This window comes from Aspergillus stella-maris (genome assembly GCF_047715825.1).
Source record: "Aspergillus stella-maris strain CBS 113639 unplaced genomic scaffold BDV14scaffold_121, whole genome shotgun sequence".
Classification (NCBI taxonomy): Eukaryota; Fungi; Ascomycota; class Eurotiomycetes; order Eurotiales; family Aspergillaceae; genus Aspergillus; species Aspergillus stella-maris.
The window spans coordinates 34,462-55,227 of NW_027396915.1; the positions used below are offsets into that span (position 1 = coordinate 34,462).

The window sequence follows — 20,766 nt, forward strand, 5'->3', positions numbered from 1 at the left end:
GTAGAATAACCACGACCTTTGGGGGGGGGGGGGGGTAATTATCCCCGCCTTCTCTTACTCGTAGCAGGACGAACCCTTCAGCGGCCCCTTGAGCGCTTGAGGACAAGAGAGGGCTATCACGTGCACCCCTTGGTTGGTATCGAATTTTGCCACTGGACCAAAAAGGGTCAACCCTCATTAGTAAGGGCTTCTATTCTGGTTGTCAGTTGGCCTCCTTGACACTATTCCTCCTCTTCCTCCTTCCTCCTTCACCCTCCCTCCCTCAGTCCCCTCTCAGTGGACTCCTTGTCTATCCCTCCACAGTCGTCCTACATTCTACTTCTTCGTTATTGTCTCGGCTCCTGCATTGCTTCAAAGCCCTATTGCCATTATGCCTCCTGCTTCTGACGCAATCTCCACGCGGGTTTCATCGCGCATTATGCCTCCTGGTTGAGGGCCCTGCTGGCTCTCACCAAGAGGATTGACTTGCTCCAGGCGGGCAGTCTTAGTGATGGTTCTGGCACGCGAGCCCTGCCAGGTGAGAGGGCTATTGCACTGTCAACCTGCCTGAACCCTGTCACTTTCTGCCCTTCGGCTATAGTGCCTGCTCGTCGCATTCCACAAGTATGAATCGAGGTGTCAGGCAGATCCCGCCCTGGAGAATATTTGCTGCTCCTCCATTCCGATCCTCAGGCCCGCGTTGACGCGACTGATCTGCCTACTCGTATAGCTCTTTTATTCGGCCTCTTGTCCTCGATGTTCTCGGTGACAGCCAACAATTCTCATGAATTTCCCTGCTCTGCGAGAATTAGCAAACACTTTCATCAGATCCTGGTCCACTTCATATTGGCAAACACAGAATTACACCCCCGTCCGTCTATATTGCGTCCTTTTTACCTACGAGTTGTCGTGACTGTTAGACTTCGCAAGTAAGGCTGCATCACGGCTTTCGACTTCTACCTCTAGCCAGCTGCAGCATGTCGTACCGAGCTATGGCTTCCAAACGAGGTGGTGCCTGGGCAAGGGTTGTTATCTTCGTCTCTCTTTATGTTCTGTTACTCGAGTGCATCTTTGAGTGGGTAGTGGTGCTCTACCTCTACGGCAACAAACATGTTGACTCGAAGATGGTGCCGAGTTTGATATTCGCTCTAGTGGCGGTAAGTAGCCTTATACTTGCCCCAGGCTGAAACTAATCCAGTCAGTCCTTTTTGACCGTCCCTCAAGTGGTCCTACATAGTTTCCTCGCTTGGCAGTACAACAAAGTACTCGGATACGCCAACCAGAAAGCCATACTCCACAACGTGTGCACCTACCTTCTCCGCATAACGACCGTCGCATGGTTAGGGGCTAGTGTGTCGGGGCTAGTGGTTGTATCTCAGCAAGCATACTGTCTGCCCGTCGCTTCTGGTGGGAGTTATTGGCAAGTCGGCGTCAGCTGTGCCCTTCATCGCGCAGTCGTTATTGTATCAGTCATTTCATTGTGAGTATATTCCGGTGCCGAGAACTAGTATTCACTGACCCTTGTTTAGCATTACCATTTGCCTTTACTTCTGCTCCAGGGAGCTTTGCGAGCGTCCTTACGATGTATGGCTACTTGGCGTTTACCACCACAACCGCAAGAGTCAAGATGGTAGCATTCTCTCAGCTTCGACTTTGAATAGTGAGAAAGGCTCGACGCGGGATCTACTTTGTGTCTGCCGCCATTCGGATCTTACATACGGTCAAGTTCCATATATAACTTCCAGGAACAGCGAGAAATTTGGAACTGTTCCCGGCCTTCAGGTTCCTGCTCAAGTACGCCCCACGTCTTTTCTGGACGTGAGTCCAATGTCAGATGCAGAAGCAGAGTGCTTGTCAGGAACAACAGTCGCCTCTGGCCCTCGATCCGACCTTTTTATGTCGAGTGTCTTTCGCACGCCTTCCACACCGACGACACAAAGTAGCCTGCCGGCTCAGAATGAGACCCTTCCTGAATTACCCAGCGCAACTTTCCAGAGACCTTCAAAGCACACAAGGAACAAATCTTCGGGATCGTCCCTTCGCCGATTCCTTCCTAGGTCTCTTCCAGCGTCTCTGCCACTGTCATCTGATCCTCAGATACGGGCCCTTGCTGAAGCAAATGCGCGTGAGGGCCTCGAAAAGCAAGAACCCAAGGAAGAAGATCATGAATCAGAAAAGTCAAAGCCGCCAGTACCTCCTACAGTGTCACCACCGCCGCCTCCAAAGAGCGAACAGTCCAGTGATACCACTCAAGCCGCAGAAGGCACAACTGCATCTCTACCAAAATCATCATCTATGAGCTCTGGCGACGCCCCAGAGGTCGTCACGCCGGCTCCTCTCAGCATCCACAGGTCAAACACCGCACAGACAGCCCCAATTTCTCCCACGGCCAACCTTACCCTTACTCCCTGGGACACTCTACTGCGATCGAATCGGCCACACCCTCTACGCATGAACACAATGCATATTTCTCAATGGCCAAGCCAGAGTTCCGGCCAATTTGAGAAAGTTTACACCCAGATGCCGCGCTACACACAGAGCCAGCGCTTTCCTGGCACGGCGAATCGCAATCGGAACAGCCGACACCTTCGCAGGAATGAAACTGAGATCATCCGGCACTATCAGAAGCCAGGCGCCCGAAGGCCTCGCAGCTCAACATTTGGCAACATAAGCATTGCTTCTGTTCCTGGACACCTGGACTGTATTAGAGAAACAGGTTCATCGATTGACGAGCTGCCTGGGAGTGAGGTGAGACCACCCAGCAGGAGTTGTTGAAATCGGTCCCCTAAGAGGAAGCCGAAGGATGATCTGTTCGTGGAGTATATTTATTTTTTCCCTCGTCTACTTTCGATCCTATAATTATAGCTTAATAGCCTTTCTTGTTATAATAGCGCAAAATACCACGTTTCTTCATCGCACCTCCTGCTTTTATTGTGTGACTACTTAGCATTACCAAACGATATATACCGATGTAGTCCCCCAAGCACCTCAAAAAGTGGTCTACGTCACTGCAGAATGACATCGCTGTACACAGTTATCTATAGCTCCAGCAGCCACACGCTTCATCCGATACAGTTACCTTAATCACGTAGTGAAGAAAGGATAATGCTGGGTGTCGTAGCGCAGTCAACAACGAGAGCAGATCAATTACCCTCAAAAGTACAGACACAAGACTTTTTTCCCTTTCTTATTAAGCCGCATCATTTATCATCAATCATTCTTTATGTTTATGTTCTATATAGGAGATCGTGCGAGTATATTTCAGAAGGCACAGACGATCTTCCGAGCTATCTTTGTCCGAATGTCCAAATGTATATATATATGCAGCCGGAATCCCGGTCCTCAAAGGTGAGCCGTACACTCAATCTCAACGTCCGTGTTCAGCGGCAACGTCTTGACAGCAACGCATCTATTGAGGCCCAAAAGTCAGCATCAACCAAGATTTCAATGTTTGAACACTCTCAGGAAACGGTACGGAGTCAACTCACGTGCGCACAGGCTTGACATCGCCCCAGTGCTTCATATACTCAGAGTTCATCTCGGCAAAGTCATCCATATTCGAGAGGAAGACGTTTACTTTTACGACCTTGGTGATGTCGCTGCCTGCTTCTTCGAGGATCGCGGTGAGGTTCTTGATGCATTGGGCCTGTTCGGTACACCTCCTGTTAGCGGGGAACCTCAATTCGTAGGTATGTTCAGGTGTGGTTTGAGCTAGGGAAGTACGTGCAGTGTGAGCCTTGACGTCGCCGTCAATGAGCTTTCCTGTCTCCGGGTCCATGGGCACAGCGCCGGAGCAGTAGACCATGTCGTTGCAGATGATGGCCTGGGAGTAGATGCCGGGGAGAGGCTTAGGGGCCTTGGAAGTGAGGACGGGGGTCTTGGAAGCCATTGTTTATTATTGCTTGTTTCAATGATCAATTGATTGTAAAGATTGAGTCAGAGTGGGAGAGGATGATGAGAAGAAGCGGTATTTAATTTTGAAGTGGACAGTCATGCAAGGGCGTCAGTTAGAGACGCTGATTTGTGCCCCTCATTTCTTTGCCTTATTATTGTCCTTGTCTTATCGGACTCAAGGTAACGGTTATCTTAGGCCCGGTATGATGGGCCAATAACAAAGAGATGGATGTGAGCTACCAATGCTACTCCAACTCTCCAACTTCCCGACTCCGATAATGCAGCCCGTGAGCTCTGTGAGTTGGCCAGTCCGAGTCTCCTTGCATACACACGAGACCAAAACCTGCTTGCACCGGTTGAAGAAACTCTAAGCCTCAGGCTTTATAAACCGTACTTTTCACCGTCTGTTCGGTCGAAGATATATAGAAATACACCTACCAACATCCCCCAGGCTTTTCTACAAACCCCACTAGAGCCAGCATGACCGTCTCCAACGTCTCCCCTCCCTACCCGCTCCACGCCTCCGTCGTCGACCTCCTAGACCCTGAATACGTCGCGTTCTACAATGAGCATGTATTCGATAAGCAGCAGGTGCATCTTCAACCTGTTGAAGCCTCGCGCACAAGCGGGATCCTGATACCCGGCGGCGGACCGCTGATAGAAGTCGGTACGACAACCGACATTACCATCAAAAGGCGAGCCACAAAAGGTCCAGACGTACCGCTGCGTGTATTCACACCGAGTGGCGAGGTTCCAGAAGGCGGATGGCCAGTTATGCTGTATTTCCATGGGGGCGGATGGGTGTTGGGTACGATCGAGACGGAGAATGTAGTCTGCTCGAATTTGTGCAAGAGAGGTGACTGCGTGGTTGTCACCGTTGATTATCGGTACGATCTCTTTTACTGCCTCTTTAGATACATTGGAGACCGAAGGACGTGACTGATAATTGCTAGTCTCGCACCAGAGAACCCTTGGCCGGCTGCGGTGCACGACTGCTGGGAGGCGCTGCTATGGCTGACCTCAGAAGGACCAGCACTCATCAATATCAACATAAACAGAATGGCAACGGGAGGGTCATCGGCCGGTGGAAACCTGGCTGCCATCATGACACAGAAGGCCTTGAAGTTGTCACCGCCAGTCAAATTTCTCGCACAGCTGCTCTCCGTCCCGGTCATGGACAACACAGCGGCAGTGTCAAACAATGAGTCGTACAGACTGTACGAATTCACACCTGCTCTACCCGCCGCAAAGATGCTCTGGTATCGGAACCACTATCTGCCCAACCAAGAAGACTGGTCACATCCCGAGGCAAGCCCTTTGTTCTATAGCGGGGACTGGTCTGTGTTGCCACGAGCTCTGATTATGGTGGGCGAGCTAGACGTATTGCGAACCGAGGGAGAGCAGTATGCAGAGAAGTTGAAGAAGGCGGGGGTTGAGGTGGATTTGCAAGTAATGAAGGGGATGCCGCATCCATTTTTGGCGATGGACGGGGTTTTGAAAGAGGGAAAGAGATCGATTACACTGATGTGCGAGCTGCTGAAGGAGGTTTTCTCCAGTTAGACAGCAGTACATATAAAGCTTGAATACAAACGATAATCTGATATGAGCGCTGGGGGAGACCAGCAGCACAGAACGTGTCTGTAGAGCCAGGTTGAAAGCACTTCCAATTCAAAAATTAGCCTGAGAGAGATGGGTACCTGAGATTAATTGCTCTGCTCAGGTCGACAAATCAACTTCAGGGGCCTTGATGTTCGTAGAAGTGACTCAAGCGGTCCGGCTCACCTCCTCATCGTTCCATCTGTTGGGCTCTGTCGTAGTCCCCATACGATAGTCGGTCCCATTGAAAAGCCGTTCCCAGTTACGATAATGACCTGAGGCTCGTACGATGCGTTTCGGGCCCTACATTATCAAAGGAGGAATTGTTATGCACGTTCATTCTGTGCAGCATGCTTCCGGAACCCGATTGAGCTCACTCCGGTGCTATTGTTGGGTGTAGATCACCTTCCAGTTTTGGCATGCGCGCATGCTGGGTGCCCCTGCAGATACAATTCCATCGAGGGGACCAAGCCCAAGGACCTGCATGGGTTTGCCAGAGTAGCAAGTGGGTATAGCTATGTGATTGATGGACCGTTTCATCTCGTCACAACTCACAAGCCGGAATACACCTCGCTCCTCCACGGCCACCATCTCGGTCTATGAGCAGCAAAGCTCCTGCTATGTGCAGCATAAATCGAAGGGTCGTTCCCGACTCTATGGTATTGTTTCAAATTGTGGCTGTCGGAGCTGTTGCCTGCTCTTGTTGGCCTGTTATCTCTATAGACACGCTAATCACATCAGCGGCACTTGCTTCCGGTCCACATTTTGGCCCTACCAGGTAAGGCGACTAGGCGAGCGGACCGCCGGGGCGTGGGCTCATGGCAGGAAAGGGCTGGTCAAGTCAGGCACTCGCACAGTCTGCCTGCGTTAGCGGCTATACAGGTTCGGGCATAGGCCCAATGAGGCTCATAACCAATTTCCCTTGAACGGGTCTTTAGATCCAGGGTCCAATGAGAATCAAAAAGTGTAGAAATGCGATTTCATAAACAAGCTAGGCCAAGCGCTAAGGGAGGGCCCTCTTGTTAGTAAGTTATTAGCGAGAAAGCAAACGCCTCCTCCGGTCGCGGACTCACGGATATGTCCATGGATCACACCCGGTTATCCAGAAATGCTGGACCAAATGCAACGTCGCTTCTGGACCTTAGCCTTGCTTGGCCAAAGAGGCGTTTTCTGAACCTGCTAACAATGCGTGACCGACTCGACCAGACTTGGCGCGGAAAGAAGATGCTGATGGGCAAGAGTTAACAAATAACAAATCATGAGTGCCGATCCGGAGATCCGGCACGAGACCGTAGTTCATCGAGCAAATCTGGCGCTTGTTGATCGTATCGAATGCGAAGGTCGAGAGTGGACAGAGGACAATGCGAATGGACCATGGGACGGTGGGTGACGGAGGGGCCGAGATTAAGTCACTTGATTGGCGTACCTGAGGCAGGCACCCACGCTAGTCCCAAACCAAATCTCCGAGATCCCTCGCACTTTTTCTCGACTTTCTCTCGAGTCAACTCGGCCTTCGCTCGTCTCCATCTGTCGTCCACTTCTTACACTACTACACGCTAAGCTTAGCGAACCACTGACCACTATCCAGCCCTGGCGCTGGCCGGTCCTGTCCGTGGCGAATATGGCCTGACTCCCATGATAGAGGCGTTGCCGTGGCTTCACAAAATCCACAACTTCAGGTACGATTAACGGGCATCTGATGCATTCAAATAAATACTGTAAACACTACTGGCTAACGTTTATGACCAGCCAAGATGTCTTATCATATATGCGGCTCTATCACCCTCGGGGATTGTCCGCCCACGTTGCTCCACTGACAATGGACCCTCCCTCGACATGTAAATCAGGGCCGCTAGCGAGTCTGTCAATGACTAGGTCGCCAAAGAGACAGAGTCTTCCGGAATTCACCCACTGGAATGGCCTAATATGCCCATTCAATGCACATGTTAGCCTCTTTGGGACGCCGAACCGGAGGCGAACCCTGGCCGACTGGAGTCGCTGCATTCTAGGAAGCTACGCCGCAGACCAGTTTTTCGAAGCCAACTTCATTCAAGGCATACGCTTAGCATAAGTCTGATATCATGTCCCCTGAGTTTGGCCCACGGGTGGCCACTCGCCAGACCAATGGCCCTGAGGCTCTGAAATGGTCGAGATTTCGCAATCTCCCCAACGAACCAGTATCCATATAATAACTTCCCCCTCTCCTAAACGTAGTTTTCATCGCCAGCCTTTCTTTCGTTGTAGACGCCGTACAAGCAGACATTTGTCTGCGTCCTGTCGTTGCTGTGTTTTCAGTCCACTGGCTATAGCCAGTAGTCATTCCTTCAGATATGGCGAAGTTTCTTACCCTCGTTTCTGCCCTTTCGGGGCTCGCCTTGCTCGCTTCTGCCTTCCACCCGGAGGCAAAATCTAATGTGGCTGTTTACTACGTAAGTCTTTGTGGTCATTTATCCCGAGCTTGGCGAGTCATACTGATTTACTGTTTCAATATAGGGCCAAGGTGTCAACCAGGGTCGCCTCGCCGATTTCTGTCAAGAGACGGCCTTTGACATAATCAACATCGGTTTCATCAACACATTCCCCGACCAGGACCTCCTAACCGGTCTACCTGGAAGCAATTTCGGCAACCAGTGTTGGGCAGATACCTACAAGGTTAACAAGGTTCCATCAAAGCTGTATGCCAACTGCCCCAATTTGGTAGAGGATATTCCCAAGTGTCAGGCGGCTGGCAAGAAGGTCTTTTTGTCTCTCGGTGGTGGCCATGCCACTTACAAAATTAACTCTATTGACTCTGCCAATGAATTTGCCGACTGGCTCTGGGGAGCCTTCGGTCCCAAGACCGAGGAGTGGGAGGCTTCCAACTCCCCTCGTCCTTTCCGCGATGTTGTCGTCGATGGTTTCGACTTTGACATTGAGTACTACGGCAGCTTGGGTAAGTTGAATTCTTGTGATTCTGTGCGGTCATGCTAATGGTATAGGCTACTCTACCATGATTCGTAGACTGCGCGACCACTTCGAGACAGCCAAGGATCGTACCTTCTATATCTCCGCTGCACCCCAGTGTCAGACCCCAGACAAGCAACTCGGTGCCGCCATCGCCAACTCTGTCATCGATTTCATCTGGGTTCAGTTCTACAACACTCACCCTTGCTCTGCCCGTGACTATGTGGAGGGCACAAAGAATGGCTTCAACTTTGACGACTGGGTGTCCATCGTCAAGAACGGTGCCAATCCCAACGCCAAGCTCTACGTTGGTTTGCCTGCTAGCCCCGCTGCTGCTGGACTTGGATTCTACTTGACCCCTGAGGAGGTCCAGCCCTTGGTGGATGAGTATATGAACAAGTATCCCGAGACTTTTGGAGGTGTCATGTTGTGGGAGGCTACGGAGTCGCAGAACAACCAGATTGACGGAGTTCCCTATCACAACAAGATTAGGGACATTTTGTTCGATCTTGATCCTAACCACCCTACTCCTACCCCGTCGCCTACCCCTACTCCCACTCCGACTCCTACCCCTACCCCCAGTGAGACTGATACTTCGACTACGTCGATATCTACAACGGAGTCCACCAGCACTTCTACCTCGACGACCACTCAATCGTCAACCGCGACTTCTTCGCCTTCCACGACCTCGACGTCTACCACTGAGACCTCTACCCCGGTGCACACCCCATCTCCTTCTGAGACTCCTGTGTCTAGCAGCTCTACCCCCGTTGTGTCCGAGACTCCCTCCAGTAGCGAGTCCTTGACCCCGACAAGCACACCCTCAGCTAGCTCCACCCCTTCTGAGACTCCTGTCTCCTCTAGCACTCCCGTTTTGTCGAGCACCCCTGTTGTCTCTTCTAGCACCCCCGTTGTCTCCGAGTCCGAGACCAGCACCCCCGTCTCTTCTAGCACTCCTTCTGCTAGTGGCATTCCCTCGGCGACTCCTTCGGGCTCAACTACTTCCGTCTCCTCGAGCACCCCTGTCATTCCTGGAACAACTGCCTCCCCTAGCACTCCTGCTCCGGTGACAAGCTCTTCAGTTTCGAGCATTCCGGTTATCCCAGGAACTAGCATATCGTCTTCCACCACTCCCTCCGGCTCCAGCACTCCCGCTGTCTCGCCTTCGAGCCCTGCTCAGACGACCTCGACCGTGACTGTCTTCCCTACCCCTAGTCCCTCAAACACCCCTGGCGTGTCAACCTCATCGGGTGCTATCCCTCCTTCCAACACCGACCACACAGAGACCTCAACAGAGTCCACGGCCACTCAGACCTCCAGCCACTCCGTCAGCAGGCCTCTGATCCCAACGACCTCGTCTAGCACAAGCACCAGGACCACACCGTCTCCAGTAACACCCGCACCTAGTGCGCCTGGAGTGCCGACTTCATCCTCCACTGAGACATCTTCGCAGACCACCGAGACTGACTGTGACGAGACGTCGACCGAGTCCACTGCTACTCAAACCTCCAGCCACACCACCAGCAAACCCGTGATCCCGACAACCTCGTCTAGCACTCGCACAAGCACCAGAACCCCTGTGACCCCCACGCCAAGCGTGCCTGGAGTGCCAACCTCATCGTCCACTGAGACATCTTCGCAGACCACCGAGACTGACTGCGATGAGACCTCGACAAGCACCACTGAGTCAACCACGCAGCACACTACTGGGCCTGCCACTCAGCCTACTGATGGCTCTGTTACCAGCCATCCCACTATCACTGCGCCTGTCACTGAGCCCACCGATGGATCTGTCACCTCTCAGTCCACTGCTAGCGAGCCGGAGACAACCACTACATCTTTTGTGACCTCGTACACTAGCATCTGCCCGACTGGTTTCACCACCATAACCACTACTCTGACTACGATCTACTGCCCCGGTACGGCCACTGCCACCGCCACGGCTACCACCACCAACGCTCCCAGCCACGAGCAGCCTACAGAGACCCCGGGAATTCCTGAAGGCTGGACCACCACCGTTACTGTCTGCACCGTCTGCGCTGCTACTCCCACTACAGTTACCCTGACTCTGCCCCCCGCTACCGAGACAGTTGGCGTTACCCCCGCTCAGCCCACTGGTTCCTCTGGCGAATACACGACCGTTATCGGATCCGGTACCACCAAGACTATCGTTGTCCTTCCCGCGCCCACTACCGAAGGGTCTGTTCCCGCGCAGCCCACTGGTGGCTCTGGTGAGGTCCCGTCTGGCAATGGTCAGTCTGAGGAAGGCTCATCTGGCGAGGGTTCGACTGGAGAAGGATACACCACCACATTCGGCTCCGGTGCGGAGACCACGGTGGCTGTCTTCCCCGTCCCTCCCCCCGTGACTACTGGTTTCAGCACTCCGTCAGCGTCCTCGAGCTTCCACGTTGTTCCTTCAAGCTCTGGTGTCCCCGCACCGGTTGTCCCCAGCGGCACTTCGCCTAGCGGCACTCAGGGTGGCGACTCTCCTACCTTCACCGGTGCCGCTTCTCATATCGCCGGTATGACCAAGGGATTCTCCATGGTCATTGCCCTTGCGCTTTCTGTGCTTGTCATGATGTAAATCTAATTAATTTTTTTCTCTTCTTGATGATTGACGCTGTCCTTCGGCTACGGCCATGTCAGTGTCGTTTACTTATATGATGTTGATGTAAATTAATGTCTTGACTGGAGAAGTACCAGTTCATTTTGTCTGCTAGACACTTTCTGCGGTCAATATTTTTATGTACTGTCTCTGAAACGTTCTCTTCATGTTCTATACTTTGTTGCTTCGGCTTCTTACTATGATGTATTTAGTCAACTACGCTCGCTATCCGCTGACACGATTGTTCATCCATATCCACCACATGGTCTCATTTCGAGGCGCATGTCTCAAAATATAATGTTTTTACTAAATATGCATCCTTTCTGGAATAATGTATTTAGTGGTACAAAGTTAGGGTTGGCTGCAGCGCAACCTCGTGCCTGACCAGATCACCTGACGCGCCTGCCTACTGCTGCGCCACATGATCAGTGACATCTTCGCATCGCTCTTTGTCTTGGTTTCAACTCCAGCTCACTCCCACCATGCTTTCATGTTACTGACCCGAGGTCAACTCCGAGGGCTCTTCTACTGTCCCCTTTGCCAAATTAATGGTGATCAGCGACGCCACCTGTGCCGCTCTCGACCATGGCGGAGGTGTTCGGTTCGGTCCTCACACGTTCGCCATTTACTCCTGCGCCCCGCTGCCGCCGGCTTTCTCTCAAGGAAAGCTGGAACAAGATGGGCCGCTCAATACCAAGTTGAAAGATGCTACGGCAAGGGTTACAAAAGCCCTACCTATCCATATAAACGCAGACTTGAATGTCTACGGGGACCTGTCAAACTGCCCCGCCAAACGCTCCCTCTTGCAGTCCCTCGCAGTACCCCGCACCCAACAACAGTCAACAAATACAGTCTACCACCTCCCCTGGTTCCTGATCAATGCAGCCACACTCGAGGAACACTGCGTTATTGGACGGTCATCTGCAGTTGAGTCTCTACTCGTTATTCTCCAGCGTCCATGGTGCGTTCTTGAGATTTGCTGCGCAGAAACCGAGACTGTTCGCTCGGTGTTGAAATTCGCCCAGGTCGCGGTGAAAGAGGACCCAGATAGCTATGATGCAGCGGTGTGGTTACTGTCGCATGAGTGTCGCTCTAGAATGGCTTTATCCTCACTCACGTCTCATGTCTTGCCATGCGACGCCACAGCATCACAATGCGCAGAGAAGCGATTATGTGATATATATGCAGCTACAACGCTTAGCCGCTCGTATAACCGGTTCTGGCTGCCGTTGATATGCAGTTGTGCGGTTTATCTTGGTTTGCCGTTCTCGGAGGTTGTCAGGCGCATACGAGATGATTTTGCTGATGAGATCAAGGAGGATGGGTTGAAGGGCTGGATTGAGCTTTATAGAGTTTTGTTGGGAAGGATTGGGGATTGGGTTGCCTAGATATATGTATTGTTTATGATACCCATTATTTGGCCACAAGTGCCACCATCATGCCTTCGAAATGCCAATCAACTACAGTATATCTATACGTATATCACCTCCATGAGCGACAAAGTTGCAACCATGAAGAAATGCCCTAGTAAGACTCAAGAATTCATCTGAAACACGTCATTCACCAGCAGGCAGCAGGCCCCAGGTTAAGCACTGCCTAGCGCCTGACGATCCGAGCAAAGTAGATGTACCCACTCGAATCTACGGTTGACAACTTAAATATCGCAGCATCCCGCAATGTCTCTGAAGATCGTCCAGGAACTTCCACATAAGTGGCATCAGCCATGACCCAATACCGCATTTCAGACGCAGATGTGTATTTATTGGCAAGTCCACGTCGCTCCATGCTGTCTAATTCATTCTAACAATACCCCTGCAGGACCAATGGCAAGAAAATTCACCCCCCTCCGTCGAAGCGCAACGCGAGCAAATCTTCACGAGATATATATCCCTTGGTGCTCGAGGGCGTGAGGTACATACATATCCCATATCCCAGATCCCCTTACATCTATCCATTCACCTCCCCCCCCCCCAATAAATCAACTAACAAGAAACACTACTACAGCCCTACTCACCCGACCAAAAAGGACCTCTCACCCCCCACGAGCACGAAATCCTCAATCACGCGCGCCAACCCCTCGCCGAACGCAAAATATCTGACTCAACCCCGTGGCTAAGGACATATTACGCGTCCTCCCCGGAAGCCTCAATAACCTGGGAAAATATACAGGAAGAAGCGGCTTCGAAAACCATCGGGCAGCCTATATTCTACGATGACGAGAGTCTATATAATTTCGGGAAAGAGTGGTCGAGGATTTTCATGCGCGCGCCGCAACTACTACAGTATCGTGGCTCTGTTGATGAGCGGGAAGAGGATATAGCGACTTCCCTTAACGAGGCTATTGAAGGCCAAAATCTCGATCCTGAAAGAGCAAAGGAGGAAGGGTATGATCCGGATGAGGATACGTGTCCCTGGCCCACTTTTTATAATAATTATCATTTGTATCTTGTGATTCGGCGGTTGAATGTTGTTGATGAGGTTACGCTTTCGCCTGTTTTGAAGCGGGAGGGAAGGAAAGATGCGGGGAAGGTTAAAGTTGTTTGGTTTGATGAGTGTGGGAGGACGGTGAGGTACTCTAGGGAGAGTGTGCTTCAGGCCGCGGAGTGTGTAAATTTGTCCAATGGGGAGATGGATGATTATGGGTGTTGGGTTAATGCACGGATTGGGAGGGAGTATCTTTGGGGGGAGAGTCTGGGGCCGCCTTATGGGGTTAATGGGTGAAGAGGATGAGGATGAGTAAATAAATGGGTATAACTAGCTCGCTTTTATAATATAATTCACTGTATCCACAAGGGCATATGCAGGCGTCCTTCAACACCAGGCAAAAATCATCAGGGCATCATTTCTTCGGAACCTCGCTCTGAACTACCGACAACGCCTCCTTCCTTCTTTCGTTGTCAAAGTTGTCCATCCATTTCTCGACGGCTTTTCGCATCTCCCCGACCAACCGCCCAGCAAGCCCATTCGTACTTTGTCTCGCAGCAGCTTTGGCCTCATCGTCTGCCTTGCCCTTTTCGGCCTCTTCACAGGCTTTCTCCCTGTACTCAGTGTAGTATTTCTCCATCTGCTCTCTAATTTCTTCCTTTTTCTTCTCGTTACCCTCGATCTTCTCACTTTCGCTCTCAACCTGCTTCTGGTAGTAATTGATCTTGGCCAGCGCTGGCTGCATCTCCTTAAACGCTGGCATATTGGGTAAAAGACCCATGGCAATCCAGTCAAATCCTTCCAGACGACAGATTGGTTCAATGGAAATAGTAGCTTCTATGATACTCTCCGTGCGCTTCTCTTTATCCGTTAGCAGCTCATGTGGGACATTCCCCTTGGCCTTAGTCTGCAGCCAGCGACTGATCTTGGTTGCGATGATTTCTGCAACGGTCGCGTAAACAAGAACAGCTAAGAAGGCAAGCTGTAGATACCCTCGCATATTCACCATGCAAGCAATTGACGAGAACGCCGCCAGTGCGCCCGTGACCATGTATATCCAGTGAAAAGTCGACTGGAGGAAATCCGGCTCGTACTTCCAGGTCGTGCGCGCCCAAGCCTCCATGACCTTCTTCGGGCCCTTGAATATGACCGTCCCTCCTTCAGGCCGTTCATAAGCTGCATATCTCGGCGCTGTGGCGTCTTCAATCTGCGGCGTAGACACCTCGACCATAGGCTGAAAGGTGATAAACGCCGACGCAATCCAGTGACTCCCGTAGAGAAAAAAGAGGGTAAAAGCCCAAATATCCGCCGCCAAAATCCCAATCAACATCGCAGCCAGAATCATCGCGCCGTTAACCAGTATCAGCGCGTAGAGCGTCAATCTTGCAGCCATCCACCACCCCAACCCCGGATCCCTCGCTAAGCGCCTCCTCTTCTCCCTCGCCATATCCGCAACCTCCCCCGGCGTCCTCGCAACCTCATCAATATAAACAACCAAAAAGTCATTCCCCGGATTCACCTCCCCCGACCGAAACGAAATCAACCCCGAAAGCCAAACATTACTAAAATCCAGCGGCAACTCCCTAAACACAAAGTCGCTCCTCACGGGGATCATAGTAATGTACTTCGCGCACATCTTAATCGGCGCCGAAAGCGATTTACTCGGGAGACCAGACGTCACATACTCGACGAGCATTTGCATCGCTGGCAATGTGCCCCCCACCATGCTCATATGTGGCCAGTGGAAGGTATCCTTGTCGAACTGGACATAGAGCTTTGCGGCGCTGGCGTCTGCGCGTGGGTTGTTGAGCACGGCAGCGACGCCGAGGGGGTCGAATGAGACCGAGTCTTCATTGCGGAGAGTGGCCTTGGGACCGTCTGATGAGAAAGGGTATTTTGCTTCTGCTAGGGTTGCGAAGAGGGGGAGGGCGAGGGGGCGGAGCCAAGGTGCTTTGTCCATTGTTACCTATGGTTCAAGAGACAAGCGTAGTGAGGAACAGACCCCGCTAAAGTGAAAATTAAATGTCCGCATGGTCGTTAGAAGCCTTTCAAGTTCAGGTGGCTGGTTGGTGATTATTTGTTGGCGCTAAGCCAAGCCTGCAGGAATGGTGCGGCTGAGCTGACACTGACAGCTTGAAGATGTGGGGACTGAGTCGATCTAAAGATCTGAAGTTCAGTCTTTTAGACGCCAGCACGGAGACCGTCTCGTTCAATTTGACTCTGGTCGTGCACTTTGTGCTTTTAGAAGGACGAACAATGGGTTTAAGCTCCCTGCTGTACGGCCAAAGACCAGCAAAGTCCGGCTTTCGGGGACCTTTCAGAACAGAGTGTAAATTAACTGATTAAATGATCCATTATCGAGTAGGAGTGTTGCTAGTGACCTGTTACTGCAGTTTGTGGTTTGTTGAGGAAGGACCACACCTCTGATCGCGACTTCCTCTTTTGACTTCTCTTACTCAGTTCAGGCCCTCAACCCCTCGTGAAGTCAGTGCTTACCCTGATGAATACTGAGATGGCCGAGTTTAGTGTATAGATTGACGTTGACCTGGAGGTTCCAGCTTGTCTGGGACTATCATCACTATCGCATTCCGGGGCTTGTCTCGCGCTATATTGCGTTTCGGTGGCTTCGGCAGGAATTGATTGATGAGGGGGCGCCGGTGCCTACTTTTCCGTTGAGATACGATATTACTAGGGAGTTTGAGTACTATGAGTTGATGGCTAGGGTGAAGAGGGCGTCGGAGGCTACTAATCTTGGGGCTTGTTGATTGTCTTGGTCTCTCTTAGTCTAGAATGGGAGTTTAAAGTTGTCTATTTGTCGATATAGTCCTGTGTTCTCTCTTTACCTTTTGCATTGTATCTTGTTCTAATACAAGCCTACTATCAAAACCTACTATGCTCCGCACTGTCCGGGCTTTGAAGCAGATCCCGAAACCAGGACAGGAGCCGAGTCCGGCTGCCGAGTCCTGATCATGGTCACTGATGCGGGCCGAAGACGTATTCCGATATCTACTTTGAGTGAAATGGCTGGAGAACCCCGTAACTTATCAAGCTTATCACAGCGCGCAATCGCCTTGTTGTTCCGCAGGTAGATTGCTGGCGGTATTGATCCAGGCTGATGATGTAGTAGCGGCTCAACGATCCACTGACTTGTTCTCATTACGTACCTAGTTCTTTCATGATTGTCATGAAACTTATATCAAGATTGTACAGATAACTTCCGCCGTAGCATGATCCCAGGTTCTATATAACAGGATCGCACGACATACCCATAGCTTCCATTTGCTCCCATTCAACCCATTTCTAAGCTCAACCCGATAAAATGAGACACCAACTGCTCAATCTACTCTCACTTGTATCGAGTGCTCTAGCTATCCCGCTATACAATGCCTCTCACTCGCCAATCCTAAAAGCTGCCCTTGTCCGCGCCCCTCCAGCCCTCTGGTCCGAACCGATCCTCAGCAGAGACTACCACGGCGTCGATATCAACGCCACAACAGCTCTTGGCGTCGAATACATTGAGCGTGCCGCAAGCGAGGGAGCGAATCTTATTGCCTTTCCGGAGCTGTGGTTTCCTGGGTAGGTACACTTATATACAGAGAAATCTAACCATGATCGAATCCTCCTTCTACCCTCTTCTTTCCCTTCAAGTTTGATTAATTGATGGACTCAATACATAGTTACCCCCGCGGCAACAACGCAACCTGGCTTGAAAAATGGGGTCCGCAATACGTCTCAAACAGCCTAACCCTCAACGACAGCAACTGGAACGCCCTCGTCTCCGCAGCCCGCAAAAACGCCATATACGTGGCCCTCTCCTTCTCCGAGCTCCAAAACAACCACATCTTCATCGCGCAGGCCCTCCTAGACCCAAACGGCGAGATCCTCATCCACCGCCACAAACTCCGCCCCTCAGGCGGCGAACGGCTCATCTGGAGTGACGGTACAATGAACGAATTAATCGTCGTAGATACACCCTTCGGCCGAATAGGCCAACTCTCTTGCTGGGAACACTTCCACCCCTCCATGACATTCCCCATGCAGGCTCAAAAGGAGGCGATTCATATCGGCGCGTGGCCTTACATGCCTGATTTTGGGGTGCGCGGTGCAGAAGCTTGGGAGAGGGCCGAGGTTAACATGGCTGCTGCTTCTGTGTACGCTACTAATAGTGGTGCGTATGTGCTTGCGCCTTCTGTTGGGCGGGCTGCGGTCTTTGGGCCGGATGGGTTGGAGGTTAGCCATGTTGGGGAGGGGGTCTCGGGTAAGAAGGAGCCGTTTTTGCTTGTTGGTATTGATACGACGGGGGTTGTGGGTGGGGTGCCGTTTGATGTTGAGGGGGAGCAGTCGTGGGGCGTGTTGGAGGAGATTCGCGATGGGTGGCCGGGTGATGTGCCTAAGGTGAAGGGGGTATTTACGGAGAGGGTGCTGAATGATGTTAGAAGCTTTTAGACTCCAAGTCTCGAGATCGACAGCCTCAGGTATTTTTGGGACCTTGGTTGCTGTGACATACTTCTACGGCTACACTGAATCTCTGATGGGCGAGCAGCGAGTCACTCTTATTGAGATGCTTTTAACAATGTTATTCATCTGGAACATTATATAGGCTCATGCATAGCGAAGTGTACAGTGCCATCAGAGAACATGAGCTAAAAAGCCAGTTTACCCATTCTGAAAGAGTAATGGTAGCATCTGAACGAATTGATAGTAACTCGTGTAGTTATAAACCCGGATACATCCTGTATCTAGTATCCTGTCCATCAACAATGGCATCACCTAGCCTCCCTTCAGTCACTCGACATAATCACCCTACCCTACCTCATCAATCTGGTCGGCCAGCTATATAAGGACCTTCGCTCCCCGCTCCAGGACCGGCTTCTCTTTCTCAAAGAAATCCCACGACTCTCTAAAAAGGACCGAGGGCAGCCATGACTACCTAATTTCCAGGTCTCTTCTTTGTCTTCTACCGCAATGCCAAGGCCAGGTTTTATCCTCAAGTGCGTCCCTCTTAGTCATGTCCTTATCCTTCGAGAACGCTCATGCAGGGTATACTAGCGATTCACAACAAGGCCTATACCCCAGTCTGGCGAGAAACTGCTGATCCATTGGTTCGCCCAAAGCCAGAACGCCACATCTGACAGAAGACCTTAACCGCTCGTTTCCAGGGGCTTGGCCTTCTCCAGACCAGACAGACTTCGAGTTCTGGCATCGCGAGGCTGAAAGAATGGGCCGTGGCGTATATGCTCTCCCTATACTCTTCTTGTGCTATCTTCCGAGTTACGCGCTCAGAATTCCTTGGGCTCAAAATCGCCATTTTATACCTCCGCCAGTCTGACCTTAAAGGCTGCTTCGGGAAGAACATGGTGGTGCTTGAACAGTCAAATCCGCATCGCTGGGCCTCTCTCTGGCACCGGGAAACACACGCGTCTGGATCCAAATTCGACTTCCGGGCTCTTTCCAAAGCGAACAAACTTCGAAAGACTTTACGACGACTGAGAATAAGTACCGAATACTCACCCTCACTAAGCATCCAGTTGCTGCAAATGGCGCCCAGCACTTAAATCAGAACAAAGGGGCCATATTGACTCACCGTCAACACCACCTCGAGTCAAAGAACCGGGTTGCATCAGTTGGTTATGGAGAGCGAGACTCTACGGAAGTACTAACAACGGACGGTGGGAATAACGCAAACCCTTATCCCACAGTTTTTGGCTTCTCTGCTCCTCAGATACAAGCTTCGACTATGATCATTCAGCAAGCAAGAACTGCAACAGAACAACGTTCAAGATAATGCCGCAACCCCGGATACTCAACCTACATTGGAGTAGGCAGCTGTAAATGCTCGCGAGTTGAAGAGAGAGCTCACGGCCGAGACTCAGGGACCAGGTACAGTGGGAAGCGCCTTCAGCTTCCATCCATAGACAAAGAATGCTTTTTCTGAACCCTAACACGCCAAGGCAGGCTAAGCCTATTTTAACATAGGGCATTTCGGGCTTCGTTTCGCGCCGAAATCGTATAATACCGGACAGATGATTACTCAAGTGCGCTGTAACAAATGTCGGAGCATACTGCCGTCCGGTACCGCCTGCCCCTAGGGGTCGACCTCGCTTAGTCATCCATTAGTACCCTAACTAGATAACGTGTTTCCCGGGTCCACCGTAGTTCCCGGGTCCGCCGTAGAACCTCAAAATTTCTAACGCGTCTACCACCCCTGAAATTTAACAACCCACCATGCCACGAAAACCGCGTAAAACGAAGCAAGAATTGATAGAGCAAGAGGGCAGGATTAAATGCGCGATACGCGATTTAAATACTGGAAAAATTCCTAATATTAAGCAAGCTATACACGCCTACAACCTACCCCCTCAAACCCTACGTGATTGGTTAAAGGGACACCCTTCTCGAGCAGAACTCCGCAACCACAACCACAGGCTATCTGAACGCCAGGAGAAGGCATTAATAGGATGGATTGTATCTTTGGATATACGTGGCGCCCCTCCTAGGTCCTTCCAGGTACGGGAGATGGCTTAAATTATACTGGATGCTGAATCCTTAACTCCATCCCAACCAATTGGAAAGAATTGGGTTACTAAGTTTACTAAACGGCGACCAGAGGTCAAAACAAGATTTGCTAGAAGGATTAATTGCCAGAGAGCACTTTGCGAAGATCCTAAGGTTATTGGCCAATGGTTTGATAAGGTACAAAAGGTTAAAGATTAGTGGGGGATCTAGGATAAAGATATCTATAACTTTAATAAAACTGGGTTTGCTATGGGTCTTATTACAACAACAAAGGTGGTTTCTAGAGCAAAAATGCCTGGCAAACCATGGCTTATACAGCCAGGAAATCAGGAATGGGTTACCACTATTAAATGTGTTAATTCAAGAGGGTGGTCAGTACTGTTAGAACGTGTGGACCAACGACGGCCAATCAATCAGAAGCTACGACGATGTGATACAACGACGCTAGGAAAAGGGATGTTCCGAACCGAACATGCCCAACATGCCCGGACGGCATGACGAGGATGACCAGGATCATGCCCAGCATGCTCCCAGAGCATGATGAGGATGATGGCCAAGCAAGCTGCTCATGCCTTGAGAGCTTGACGGGCAGGATGAGGCAGATATTTCACCCTCAGGTGAAATACCCCGCCAGGGTATAAAAGGACGCTCATTGCCTCCTGTATTTACTTCTGTCTCTCGTGCCTTATCTTCAGTTTACAGTAACATAGTCAGATCGCCAGTACGAACCAAGTTACTATTGCATCTTCTACTTTGCTCTTCTCTCTCTTGATATCAGAATACCTAAGGTCCGATTCGACGCTTAGCAG

At 51.2% G+C, this 20,766-nt stretch overlaps 8 protein-coding genes across 8 annotated transcripts; 6 read left to right on the forward strand and 2 right to left on the reverse strand.

The window, feature by feature from the left end:
• The first annotated feature begins 219 nt into the window (after positions 1 to 219).
• BDV14DRAFT_185637 (uncharacterized protein) lies at positions 220 to 2,977 on the forward strand. Its single transcript, XM_073770697.1, has 3 exons — positions 220 to 1,136; positions 1,182 to 1,459; positions 1,509 to 2,977. The coding sequence occupies exons 1-3, from the start codon at positions 957 to 959 to the stop codon at positions 2,752 to 2,754; spliced, it is 1,704 nt and encodes a 567-aa protein (XP_073621931.1). The 5' UTR covers positions 220 to 956; the 3' UTR covers positions 2,755 to 2,977.
• Positions 2,978 to 3,161: 184 nt separating this feature from the next.
• Positions 3,162 to 3,979, reverse strand: BDV14DRAFT_185640 (putative L-PSP endoribonuclease family protein Brt1). Its single transcript, XM_073770698.1, has 3 exons — positions 3,707 to 3,979; positions 3,468 to 3,625; positions 3,162 to 3,388 (listed from the first exon to the last, which is right to left on the reverse strand). Exons 1-3 carry the CDS (start codon positions 3,866 to 3,868, stop codon positions 3,322 to 3,324), a joined length of 387 nt encoding a protein of 128 aa, XP_073621932.1. The 5' UTR covers positions 3,869 to 3,979; the 3' UTR covers positions 3,162 to 3,321.
• On the forward strand, positions 3,964 to 5,724 carry BDV14DRAFT_185642 (alpha/beta hydrolase). The gene is made up of 2 exons (XM_073770699.1): positions 3,964 to 4,760; positions 4,827 to 5,724. Exons 1-2 carry the CDS (start codon positions 4,354 to 4,356, stop codon positions 5,431 to 5,433), a joined length of 1,014 nt encoding a protein of 337 aa, XP_073621933.1. The 5' UTR covers positions 3,964 to 4,353; the 3' UTR covers positions 5,434 to 5,724.
• A 1,946-nt stretch (positions 5,725 to 7,670) lies between these two features.
• Positions 7,671 to 11,314, forward strand: chiA1 (class III chitinase ChiA1). The gene is made up of 3 exons (XM_073776325.1): positions 7,671 to 7,898; positions 7,963 to 8,401; positions 8,448 to 11,314. The coding sequence occupies exons 1-3, from the start codon at positions 7,800 to 7,802 to the stop codon at positions 10,994 to 10,996; spliced, it is 3,087 nt and encodes a 1,028-aa protein (XP_073621934.1). The 5' UTR covers positions 7,671 to 7,799; the 3' UTR covers positions 10,997 to 11,314.
• Positions 11,315 to 11,399: 85 nt separating this feature from the next.
• On the forward strand, positions 11,400 to 12,442 carry BDV14DRAFT_185651 (uncharacterized protein). The gene has a single exon (XM_073770700.1). It carries the CDS (start codon positions 11,566 to 11,568, stop codon positions 12,403 to 12,405), a length of 840 nt encoding a protein of 279 aa, XP_073621935.1. The 5' UTR covers positions 11,400 to 11,565; the 3' UTR covers positions 12,406 to 12,442.
• Positions 12,443 to 12,711: 269 nt separating this feature from the next.
• On the forward strand, positions 12,712 to 13,766 carry BDV14DRAFT_185652 (uncharacterized protein). The gene is made up of 3 exons (XM_073770701.1): positions 12,712 to 12,782; positions 12,836 to 12,928; positions 13,022 to 13,766. Exons 1-3 carry the CDS (start codon positions 12,741 to 12,743, stop codon positions 13,736 to 13,738), a joined length of 852 nt encoding a protein of 283 aa, XP_073621936.1. The 5' UTR covers positions 12,712 to 12,740; the 3' UTR covers positions 13,739 to 13,766.
• Positions 13,767 to 15,471, reverse strand: BDV14DRAFT_185653 (uncharacterized protein). The gene has a single exon (XM_073770702.1). The coding sequence runs from the start codon at positions 15,399 to 15,401 to the stop codon at positions 13,857 to 13,859; it is 1,545 nt and encodes a 514-aa protein (XP_073621937.1). The 5' UTR covers positions 15,402 to 15,471; the 3' UTR covers positions 13,767 to 13,856.
• A 1,289-nt stretch (positions 15,472 to 16,760) lies between these two features.
• On the forward strand, positions 16,761 to 17,887 carry BDV14DRAFT_206137 (aliphatic nitrilase-like protein; the record flags this gene model as incomplete). Its single annotated transcript, XM_073774856.1, has 2 exons — positions 16,761 to 17,017; positions 17,119 to 17,887. 2 exons carry the CDS (start codon positions 16,761 to 16,763, stop codon positions 17,885 to 17,887), a joined length of 1,026 nt encoding a protein of 341 aa, XP_073621938.1.
• Between the last annotated feature and the right edge of the window lie 2,879 nt (positions 17,888 to 20,766).